Source organism: Arachis ipaensis, chromosome B06, assembly GCF_000816755.2.
Source record: "Arachis ipaensis cultivar K30076 chromosome B06, Araip1.1, whole genome shotgun sequence".
In the NCBI taxonomy this organism is placed as follows: Eukaryota; Viridiplantae; Streptophyta; class Magnoliopsida; order Fabales; family Fabaceae; genus Arachis; species Arachis ipaensis.
In genome coordinates this window covers 124,242,251-124,255,067 of record NC_029790.2, presented here as the reverse complement: position 1 = coordinate 124,255,067, position 12,817 = coordinate 124,242,251, and the positions used below count along the sequence as shown (strand labels likewise).

The 12,817-nt window shown below is 34.9% G+C and overlaps 1 protein-coding gene across 1 annotated transcript in view; it reads right to left on the bottom strand.

Moving 5' to 3' along the window:
* LOC107647617 overlaps nt 1-3,162 on the bottom strand; it is a 4,917-nt gene extending 1,755 nt beyond the window's left edge. The window contains exons 1-3 of the mRNA XM_021105671.1: nt 3,159-3,162; nt 1,467-1,862; nt 632-1,237 (exon numbers count right to left, since the gene is read on the bottom strand). Of these exons, the coding sequence (XP_020961330.1) occupies nt 632-1,237; nt 1,467-1,862; nt 3,159-3,162 (1,006 nt within the window). The remainder of the gene's footprint in view (nt 1-631; nt 1,238-1,466; nt 1,863-3,158) is intronic.

Genomic DNA, 12,817 nt, shown 5'->3' with positions numbered 1-12,817 from the left:
CAGCTGTTTTGTTCATATATTTTTTGTAATCTTTTTTAAAGAAATTTTGAATGTGTTTTTTAAAATGTAATTCAATTGCCTGTGTGTTCTAAAGTCTTTTTTAATGGATGAAGGATGTTATTTTAAAGATTTTTTCACGGTTGTTACAAATTATATTTTATTATTATTATGTTAATTGATGTTATTATCAAAGGTTTAGTGTTTTTTTTTCATACTATTTCGGCTATTTTTTAAATATATTTTCTGGAGTCTTTTATAAGATAATTTCGGAATCATTTTTTACTATGTATTTTAATGGTTTTTGGCCTTAGTGTTCTATATTCTTGTCTTTTATGCAAGGTTTTGAAAACCGGACCGGTCATCAAACCGTTCTAATGACTGGTTCACTGGTTTACAGGTCCAATCGGTCTAACCAGTGATTCAACCGGAAAAACCGTTTTAAAATAAAATAATAAATAAATTATAACCAATACATAAAATATCTGTTCCTATATTTTGCATTGTTCTGTTCTTGTATGATATGTGCCTTTTTCTTGGCTTGTGGATCAATGCCACTGTGTGTGAGATGATTGTTGTCATCAGAATTGTTACAAGAACCATGATTGAAAATACTTCATCGCCCAATACCTACTTACATACATAATGAATTGAATCAATAATATGCATGATGGGTATACGTGAATTAATTTATAAAAAGTTAAAACATGCATCATATAATTGAGCACTATAATTTCAATGAAGCCTTTAGTATTCATAAGCAGACCAAGAATTACACCTTCCATGACAGGTATTTGGAATAGGAGAGAAACAACAAGAGGAACCATCAAGACCACAAATCCCCATCTAGTGGTTCCCTTGATCAAGGTGAGATTAGTCTTGAGGCCACTGATAGCAAAGAAGAGAGGTAGCAGAAGGCCAGAAACAAAGTCCTCAAGCTTCTCAATGATAGCAGCAGCAAGTGGTCCATTTGGAATAACCAAACCATAAACAAATGCACCAAACACAGCATGTGCCTCAAGTGCATCAGTGATAAAAGCAGAGATCATAACACCAGTAAGTACAATGCATATCTGTGTTTCACTGAAGGGTTGTTCCTCTGGGGTTTTATGTATCATCCATGACACCAGAGGCCTAAAAACAAGAATGCAAACAACAACAAATGCAAGACTTGACAATAGAACCCAGAGAGAAGCATAAGAATAACGAGCTTTCCTCTCTGACAAGGCAATGCCTACAGCTAACAAAGCCCAAGCACACATGTCATAGACAAAACAGCAACCAGCAATTACAAAACATTACAAGAAAATTTCAACAAAAATTTCAGAAATTAAAAAAACTAAAACAGAGTAGCAGAACTAAATCAATTATTTGATTTCAAAAAATCCATTCACAATTTCACATTCAGCTATCAGTAAACAGAGCATAAAAGGAAGAAGAACCGAAATGATGAAAGTAGGGCCACTAACCTTCGACGGAGAGAAGGACGGCGAGCGGCGAGACGACGGAGAGCGGAGACCCAACGGCGAACTGCTCCAAGCCTCGAACAGAGAAGCAGAGGAAGAGAGGGCTTGGGTTCTGGACAGGGGGAAGAGGAAGAAGCGGAGGCGCTGACAATACGGACGGCGGCGACACTGCGGTAGAACTATTGAGGAAGAACCTAGGGCTAGGGTTTTGAAGCGCGGCGATGGAAGCGCGGCTGAGCAGACAAAGACGACGGACGCCGAACTCGAGGAAGCAACCGCGATCGGTGACAGCGAACAGGGGTTGAAGACTTGGAGTACGAGAGAAGCTAGATGACGGATGGCAAACTTTGAGTGCGACGGACGGCGGCAGTATGCCACTCCTTGTGGCGGTGGTGTAGGCTTACAGTGCTAGGGTTTTGTGGTTGGGGTTGTGTGATTTCTGACTGAAAGAAAGGGAGAACGGGAGAATGGGAGAAAGAAACGAAGAGCTTCCCTTTTTGTGTAAACCGGCCGGGTTCCGGTTCGGTCTGACCGGCCGGTTCTCGTCTGGTTCAACGGTTTTTTGTCGGTTTACTGATTATCGGTTTTATATGCCTGACCGGACTATTAATATTATCGGTTCGCAGTTAAACCGGTCCGACCGGCCGGTCCGGTCCGATTTTCAGAACCTTGTTTTTATGTGTTATGGATGTTAGTTTAAGGATCTTTTTAATTGTAATGCATATACAAACCTAAAACTTTTACATACACAAACCTTTGTTTAATCTATTCTATTATATAAAAATCGGATGTCTGCACTTAATGATGAAGCTGACATGGCATATTTCGAAGAATGTTTTTCGATTTAATTGTTTTAACTCATTCAATATAATTTATTGCACTGACTTAATTATATCAACTAATTGATTTGATTAGATATTTAAATATTAATATAATTAATATAATTTATTATAATTTATATTACTTAATTAATTATATTACATTAATTATAATTCGTTATATTAGTGAATTAGTCTTTTCATTTATAAAGTCTAAAATAAAATAAATAAATTGTTATTATTCTAATTAAATTTATTTATATACTATGTATGAATTAACGTTAATTCATAAAACATAGAACTTGTGGATTGTGATAAAAACGCAAATCAGAAAAAAAAACGCATATAATTATAGAAGAATTAAATTTATCCTCTTTATTTATTTTTAACCATCGTTTTAGATTTTAATTTTTTTTAAAACCAGTGATAGTGAAATTTTATTGATGCTAGATAAAATTATAAATTTTTGCTCTTTCAATCAAATCATACCACATACAAAAATAAATTAAATAAATCGAATTTGTATTTCTATATAAATCGAATTGAATAAATTCGATTTAGACAAATACATAGTAAATTGAATTCATAAGGTTCGAATTATATGTAACTTCTGAATAATTATAATGTTATGGGTATTTTATATAAAAATTAATACAAAAATAATTTTATAAAATTTAAAAATGGCTTAATAGATGTTATGAGTAAACCGTCTGACAAAAAAACTGATTATAAAACCGGTCGTATATGTGATTAATCGGTGAACCATTAGAACTGGTCGATTTTTTTAAAGGGTTTCCAGTTTGTTAATAACTCCTCCAAACGGTGCCGTTTTGACTTAAAAAAAAAAACTGATTCCCCAACGGCTTAAGCCCATAACCCATTCCCACTCCCACACTCCTCTCCTCTCCTCTCTGAAATTGACGTGAAATTTTGAAATTGAAAGAAGAATCCTAGCTCCCCAAATCGCGAGCCCGCAGCCGCCGCAGTGTCAGACTGAGAGAGAGCGTGCTGAGATAAAAGAAGAAACTATTATAGTTAAAGCAATAGCAGAGGCTGAAGGTCAAGCGCATGAAGCAATTGGCTGAGGATCATAAAAGGAGAATGCTTATAGAACGGATGCAGGGTGAAAGAGATAAATGGCTTGCTGCGATCAACACATCCTTTGGTCATATTGAAGGTATGCAACTGTTAACAAACCTTTTGGGAATTATATCAGATTAAGAAACAAAAAATTGGTGCTATATATCAAATCTTATTCTCATACCCTTTTTATTCTGTACGTCTTGAAATGCCAGTATTTATGATACAGAATGATTTGCCAACATACAAAAATAAAATAATTTCATGCCTTTTCGAAACTTCTTGTGATTTACAGTACTTAATTATTGCATGTAAATACGGTGATTTCCTCTTCAGCATATATTACTTCTTATTTTGATTTTTCAAAATTAAACCCTATTTTGCCATGTAAATAAAACACAATAAATGTTGGCCGTTAATTTCTATCCTAATTTTGATAATTATTTTATTTTATTGATATGATTCAGATTCTTTAATCCTGAATAGTCCAAAAACTTTCGTCTTTTTTCTTAGTTGGATTTTGATAGAAACGTCAAAATTTTTGCAATCCTTACCAATACTGGGGCTGAACAGTGCTGTGACTCTCTATAAATATAGCATGGATGATCACCATACTTACTGTTTATCTGTAGTGAAATTCATAATATTTGAGTAATTTTGTTGTGGCAGGTAGCAATGGCAGCTAGGTGAGTTCATGTGCCATGTGGTGAATTTTACAATATTTTTTTTTATCTTTCACTAAATATGAGGACTTTGATTTTTAGGTATGATCTCATCAAGTGTATCAATGCTGGTCCAAAGTATAAGGTGTGAAAACTCAAAGTACGTGTCATTAGACTTTGGACCGTTTCTCACTTTACAAATTCTGGGGTGAAGGCACCTATTGAGATGGTTGTCCTTGATGAAGAGATAAAATCTTCTCTTTGCATTTGAGATTTATTTTTGTAATGAATGAGCAATAAACCTCATTTATCTATGACTCTATAAAACTAATGCATTCAGGGGGATACAATTCAATGCTCTATTAAAGGCATATTTGTTCCTATCTTCGAGGACCTACTCGTTGAGGGCAACGTGTACGTAGTCAATAATTTTGTAGTTACTTTGACTACCATCAAGTTTAAGCCTACTAGACACGAATTTAGAATCAACTTCAAGAGGGGCACGATTGTGCGTCCGGTACAAGACTCTTCAGTTCCATTGAACGGATTCAATTTTGTTCCGTTAAAAAAAATTCATGCAGAGTCTAAAAAAGATAGTTATTTAGTTGGTAAGTACTTTGTTAGAGTAATCTATAACGCATGTGTTGTTTAATTCTTTGAGGTCTATATTTAACGCAAAATAATTTATCATAATTTTTGTATTACATAATATGTCTATATTTAATGTACGTCATTTGAATTGGCTGATGCATCATTTTTTGTTATAGGTATAGTACTAAAAAAATTATATTATTTAGTAAAATTATTCTTCAATTTGTTATTGGCTTTGTTTTCTATTATTATGCGTTTTATTTTAACACATCTAAATACAGATTTCATATATATAGCAACTAAAGAATTAGTACCTTTAATGAAATTGTTGGTAACAAGTAATAACCTATTTATTTTTTGTTTCTTCACGAACTTCGATTTCTAGGCTCTAACTATTTATTAACAGTCTTTTATATTTTTATTTTTAAGAAAATTACAAAAATCTGATTTCAACATGGATGAAACTTTGGAAAAGATATGTCATTTTTGGACAAAAGTTTGAGCAGATAGAGTTTTGTTAATGGAAAGATTGGTGCCTTTATTTTTTAGATGTGATAGGTCAGCTTGCCTCTAAGTGTAACTTGGTCGAGTTCACACGGGACGGGAAGCCGTCAAGTTATATCACGATAGAACTTGATGATCTTGAGTAATGCTTAATATCTTTTTGATAGTGGCTTTTGTTTTAAAATCTTATTTTGCAATTTTGTGCCTCTCTTTACTTTACAAGTATTGCTATTTCTTATAGGGGTGGATAGAAATTAAGGGTAACGTTGTGGCAGAATTTTGCTTTTAACTTGCTCAAATATTTGGAGGAACACCCGTGTCTTACCTATGTGGTTATTCTCCAAATGAGTAAGATGAAATTTTATAGTGGTTTGTTTATTTTACTGGTATTTGAATGTATGTTTTGTGTCATCATATGCTTTTGGTATTTTTTTTAATTTGTTATGTCTTTTTGTAGGGGTCATGGGTGTTTCCAATATAAACTACAATTCGAAACTGTTTATCAATGTTGAATTTCCAGCTGCCAGAAATTTCTTTGCAAGGTACAGTGTATAGATTAGTAGTGTTGCCAGTAGAATATTTATACAAGGCTTTTGATTATTTAACTATTAACAAATTTTATAAATTCTGATTTAAAAATGCAAGGGTGAACAAATTGGATTCTGTTGACGAACAAGGCATAATGCCGCTGGTCTGTGATCAACCTGTTTCAATTGAGAAAGATTTTTTGCGTCTGTCAGTCTACAAAACAATTACCGAGATAAAGGAGCATAATCAGGTAAAATTCTTTCTTTATTAGTCTTCCTTTTTTTTCAATTATTATGTCTAATGTTTGTTGGATCATAATCTCAATTGTTGTGTTGTACCCTTGCATCCATTGATTTTAGGATGCTGTATTTGTTACTGCCACGACGATTAAGGAAGTTGAGACCGAGTTTGGTTGGTGGTACAAAGGATGTAAGAAGTGTCGTCGTGGCTTAAGGAAACTTGAGAAAAGATATTTCTGTCCTAATTGCGTTGAAGACTACGGGTTCTATGTGCCAATGTATGACTCACGATACTTCTTTAACATTGACACATTACATACTCTTTGTCTAAGAAAATAATGGTATAAACTAATCATTTGTATTATTTCTTGATAAATTTTGTTGTTGAATTCTATCCTTCGTGATTCAGTTAGCCTAATAGGTTAAAGATAATTGATTTTAAATAAGGCTAACCATCTCTTTCAAAGCATAACATATAGCAAGAGTTAAACATAATTAACCAAATGAAAGGGTTTCATTGACTTAACAGTGTCGAAGAACAACAATAATACAAATTTTGACGTATATAAAAATGTGCATAAGATTACTACAAGTCAAAGAACAGTGTGTCGAGAAACTGGTACCTCATATAATATTCTCAGTTTACAATCTAGTGAAGATAAATGTGATATTTTCTCACTATAATTGACTTATATTTATCTAAATTTAATTTATATCAGTTTAATAACGAAAATTTTCTATATATTTTTCATTACTCATTCATAGAGAAGCAACTATCTATGTATGGTGTACACTGTGCCTCGCATGGAATTGGACAGAAAAATACTTCTCCTAATTATGTAAGACCTTCTACATAAGAGATAAGATCTAAATCTTTAACTCTACGGACGGATCCCTCATTGACAAGAACTCCACTATCCGTGTTAATAAATAGTACGTATAATTAATGATTGCCAAATGATTCATACACCAATATTTAACAAAAGGTATACTTCATCGGAAATCATTTATATAACATAGATTTATTACAATTCTAGCATACTCCAGTGTACAAGGACCCGCCAATAATCTAACGGAAGTCGTTCCGCAAAATCAGCTTCCATCACACTGCGGTTCCCACAAATCGTGCCTAACAGAAAGGTAATTTAGAAAAGATGATCATCATTATTATATTCTTTTCTTTCCTATAGTGTAACGTTTAATTGAATAAAATTGAACTTTTTGTAAAGAAGTTCTACTATAATTGGGGTGCAAAAAAGACAATCTTCCTCTATTGTTGCTTCGGTGGCTATTAATTTAGCACAACTTTATGAAGATGTAAATTTATCGACTGTTAAGACGCACCCACCAAGCGGTGACACACAAAGTGGCCAAAATGTTGACCCTTTTGTTGATGATGAAGGTAATTTCTCATTATATCAAGAATTTAAGTTTGTAGTTTGCAAGAGATATGAATTATTAGTAATACATCAACATATATGTTTGTATTTTTTATAATTTTTATTTATTGTAGTTTTGAATGGTTATGATGATTCAATGTTGGATGTGGATATGGAAGATAATTTTATACCATCCTCAGAAACCTTACACGATATGTAAAAATTTTATCTGCATGTTTATTTGCATCTTTGTGTACATCATGAACTAAATTGCATCGGTATGACAACTGAGTATCTAAAGAGAGTTCATTCGGCAGATGTCTGGGATATAGAAAATCCTATTTATCAATATCAACACTGTAAAGCATGGATGTAGTCTGGAGAAAGGCTTGCTAAATCCAAACAGTCGCCCCAACCAAAGTTTTCATTATGTTGTATGGAAGGAAAGATCGAGCTTCCTTTACTTTCTATGCCTCCTGATGAGCTCATTTAGCTTCATACTGGAGGAGATCAAAGAAGTATTCATTTCCTAAAAAATATAAGGACATTTAATTCAATGGTTTGTTTTACATCAATGGCCGAAAAAATTGACCGTGGGGTGAACAATGGGTCTGCTCCTCCAATTTTTAAGCTTGGGGGTCAAAACTACCATAGCATTGGTAGCTTACTTCCTCCTAATAGTTTGTGACTAACATTTGCCCAACTATATATCTATGACACAGAAAACGAGATTGATAATCGAATAGGCACACTTCGGTAATTTTCATGCAATCAGTCAAATTTTTTAGTTATTTCTTATCTGTAAGAGAAAATAACATAAATTTCATTATTTTTTTTTTCGCAGCTCCAATGAAGCTATAAATGAGTGGGATAGAGAAATTGTGGCAATATTAAGAAACAATCTAGACAAATATAATAGTTTGGCAAAGAGTTTTCTCTATAAAAGAGATAGGTACCAACAGGAAAATTGCACAAACATAAAGCTTAAGTTGATTAGTAAAAGGACTACAGATGGCAGGACATACAACTTGCCATCTGCATCTGAAGTGGCTGCATTGATTGTTGGTGATGTCGAACAACTTAGCAAAGATAGAGATATTCTAAAAAGGTTGTGCACTTCACTTCAGCCCTTCACATCAAGGTGACAGGATTACATAGACTGAGCAGTGTCTTCGGGGTTTATCGTAAATAAGGTAAGGTAAGATTGGTTTCAACTAGCATATGGGCACAGTTGAGCACCGAGTCCTTAGCAATGGACTGCCCAGTGTGTAGGTGAAAGACGGTCTCTCGCTGATTGTTCCGCCTGAACGGAGTGTCAGCGGTTCTGAAGAAGAAAAGGAAGAGATAAGTTACTCCTACTAGAAAGGGACCTATATAATTTCATACGCTATTACCATCTTAGGCAAAGACATATTTCCAAGAGTAGAGAGCATGATTTACGGCTACAACCTTAGATAATGATAATCTGAGGAGTCTATCTTATGCTATCGGATTCTCTAACCCTGCTTACTTACCTTCTAGCCTACGAAAAAGACCTGCTTATCGAACTGAACTTCAATGAGACTACGCACTTGTGGCACACACGCTATATCATCTCTTCATCCCGTAAAAAGGAAATGAGCCCATTGATTCACCTATCCCAACAGCAGAATTATTGTGAGGAAAGCCCAGGAGAGATCTTAGCCTGTAGGGTTATTCTTACCCTTGGCCTTCTTCTCCTCGTTTTCATTGGGTCACTGCACTAAAGCTAAGGATTTATTTTCTTAGTTACATGAGTTCGATCCCTTTCTTGTCCTCTTCAATCTTTGAAAGCTCAGCCAATCTGAGAGTTTTATCCTTAGAGATATCATCTACAGTGGATGGTTCCGGAACTGGGGGCTTGTTTAGGTCGAGGGGTGGCGTGGGAAAGGGGAATTCGACCACGGGCAAAGACCGTCTTTTTCGCTTGTTTTTGTTGGATAATCCTTTGTTTACAGAGTCTTATTCTATTAATAAATTTCTCTATCAGTCTAGCTACGTACCTTCCATTGTAAGGCAAATGTGTTCTCTTCTAGATGGCTTCCCTGACTGGAAGTGGTACATGCCCATATTAGGAGAAGTTTCGGACAGTACTTCACCAAAGCGAAAACGAAAGAGACGAACTCCTATATTCTTAAGAAAGAGACAACCACTTATTCGTGCTCAACCAACCTACGCTCCTTCTTCTAAGATAAAGGACGAAGAACGAAGCTCCAAGACAGAACCGAGACCGATACCCATATTATCGCAGACTAGGCGCACAAGACCCCATAGCAGCGGATTGATGTTTTTCATCCATATTATTTAGCCTTGCAATTTCCATTGTTGTTTCCGTATGGGGAGGATGGATTTCGTTTGGGTATTGCAACATCAAATTCTATCTCCGCTAGGCCTACAAAGAAAAACAAAGCAATCACTTTGCGATAATTCTTTGCTTTTCGACTACAGAAAAGGACGGGTGAATCTCCGTTTATTCTGAGATCAAAGAGATTATTCCAACAGTTTCTGGTAGATGCCTACACAATGGTGGAATCAGAGAGGTTAAAATTTTTTAGGTGTAAACAATCACAGTTGAGAGTTGATAAATACAAATGTCTGCATGAAAGTCTTATAAACGGGGATGTAGATGCTGCAAGGCTTGGCAAAAGAATCATTCTTCCCAGTACTTTTACCGGTGGACCTAGGTATATGATGAATAATTATAAAGATGCATTTGTAATTTACAAATATGCAGGATATCCTAGCTATTTTATCCCCATGACCTGTAACCCTGAATGTGATGAGATAAAAAGAGAAGTGACTTCCATTGGATTGAAGGCAGAAGACTGTCCTAATATATTGTGTTGAGTTTTCAAGATCAAGCTTGATGGTTTGCTTGATGACCTAAAAGAGAAAAAAATCTTTGGCAAAATTTTGGGATGTAAGTCTGTGTTTATGCAACGCTTTATTAAAATCTTATGTTGTAATGCTTTGCTCATTTGTCTTTTTCAATTTTTAGACGTTTGTATTGTAGAGTTTCAAAAGAGAGGGCTTCCGCATGCACATATCCTTTTATTCATGAGTAACGAGTTCAAACCACAAACACTAGATGACATAGACAAACATATAACAGCTGAGATTCCTGATGAAAATGAAAGGCCAAATCTACATGGAGTTGTTCAAAATTACATGGTACATGGTCCATGTGGTTCGTACAACAAGAATTCACCTTGCATGAAGAATGGATCATGTTCAAAGTTCTATCCTAAAGAGTTTAGACAATGAACACTCATTGATGAGGTCGGATTTCCCAAATATAGGCGTACTGATAACGGTCGAACAGTGAAGAAAAGGGAATGTGTACTAGACAATAAGTTCATTGTTCCGTATAATCCAGAATTGTTGCTCAAGTTCGGGTGCCACATAAATGTGGAATACACATGCCAAACAAGTTCTATTAAGTGTCTGTTTAAGTATGTACACAAGGGTAATGACCGCATAACAGCTACTCTATACAATGCTGGTGATTCGTCAGAAGCCACACAAGTTGTTGACGAAATTAGGAATTACTACGATTGTAGGTATATTTCGGCATGTGAGGCAGTTTGGCATCTATTTGGATACGAAATCCAAGAGAAAGAACCATTTGTGATTAGACTTCCATTCCATTTGGAGGATGAGAAACCTGTGGTTTATGGTGAAACTTCTAATATGAATGATATCGTCGAAAGAGCAATATCTCATAAGTCCATGTTTATGGGATGGATGGCGGCGAACATGTCATATCCCTATGCTCAAAGTCTGACTTATGCTGAGTTTCCAACCAAGTTTGTTTGGAAGGACGATTCTTCAAAGTGGTTTCCTCGAAAGAAAGGCTTCGCAATTGGAAGGTTGACTCAGGTACCTGCAGGTAATGACGAGTTTATATTCAATTTTGATCTTACTTATTTAATGATTTAAATTTAAAATCTTAACAGCCTGTACTGCACGTCCATTTTATTCAATTTATCTACACTAGAAAATAAATGTTCAAATAACTTTCAACAATTATAATTTGTAGATTATACAATTTTTTATTTTTTTATATTTTTTAGGAAAATTATTCTTATGCGGATGTGTAGCTACATAATAATTAAAACAGCGTAGCTTAATCCATTTAACAACTTAAAAGTGGGATTTTAACCAAATTTTTTGCAGCAAATACTGAAGAATATTACCAACGACTTTTCTTGAATACTCAAAGAGGATGTATGAGTTTTCGAGATATAAGAACAGTAGGAGGAACAATTCATGCTATGTATAGAGATGCATGCTTCGCCCTTGGACTCTTGCAAGATGACAAAGAGTTCATTGATGCAATTAAGAAAGCAAGCTCATGGGCCTCAGGATCATATGTTAGGAGGTTATTTGTCATTCTATTAACATCCAACAATATCTCAAGACCAGAACATGTCTGAGATAGATGTTGGCATGAACTCTCAGATGATATTTTGTATCGACAGAGAGTCGTGATGAACATGAGGGGTGAGTTTTTATTAATTACAATGATAAAAGTTCTTCCTTATTGATCATTTTTAGTTTGATTGAATTTTTACAGTATCATATAATATGCAGAGTTAACAATGTCAGATGATGAGATTAAACAGTTGTGCTTAATGGATATAGACAAGATCTTACATTCCTATGGTAAAACCTTGAAAGACTATCCTCCTATGACTTTAGCAACTGAAGTTGATAGTTCTTTGTTAACCAAAAGGGTTATTAGGGAAGAGCTAAAATTTAACAGGAATGATTTAAAGAAAAATGACTCAGACATGTTAGCCATCGCAACACCTGAGCAGAGATATGCATTCGATAAAATTGTTACAGCTATGTATTGTGATGAATGGGGGTTTTTTCTTTGTGTATGGTCATGGAGGTACTGGAAAAACATTTCTCTGGAACCTTATGTCTGCTAAGATTCACTCAAGGGGTGATATAGTGTTAAACGTTGCTTCGAGTGGTATTGCATCTTTACTTCTTCCCAATGGAAGAATGGCACACTCAAGGTTCAAAATACCGTTGAATATAACTGAGGATTCTGTATGTAACATCAAACCTGATTTCCCTCAAGCAATGTTGCTATTGAAAGCCAAACTTATAATTTGGGATGAGGCTCCAATGGTTAGTAGGTTCTGCTATGAAGCGCTTGATAAATGCTTGGGTGATATCATGAGGTGTTCTCCAACATATAGCAAAGATTTGCCCTTTGGAGGAAAAGTGGTTGTACTAGGTGAAGACTTTAGATAAATTCTTCCTGTTATTCCACGAGGATCGAGACAAGATATTGTTCATTCAATCGTGAATTCGTCTTACCTTTGGAAGTTTTGTCAGGTGCTCAAACTAACAAAAAACATGAGTCTCTCTGTAGGGACGACTGCTTCAGATTAAGATGAGACAGAGCAATTTGGTGAGTGGTTATTGAAAGTTGGTGATGGTCTAATAGGTGACAATATGGATGGTGAATCTGAAATATGTCTTCCAGGAGATATTGTTATTCCTTCTTCGGACCAGGCA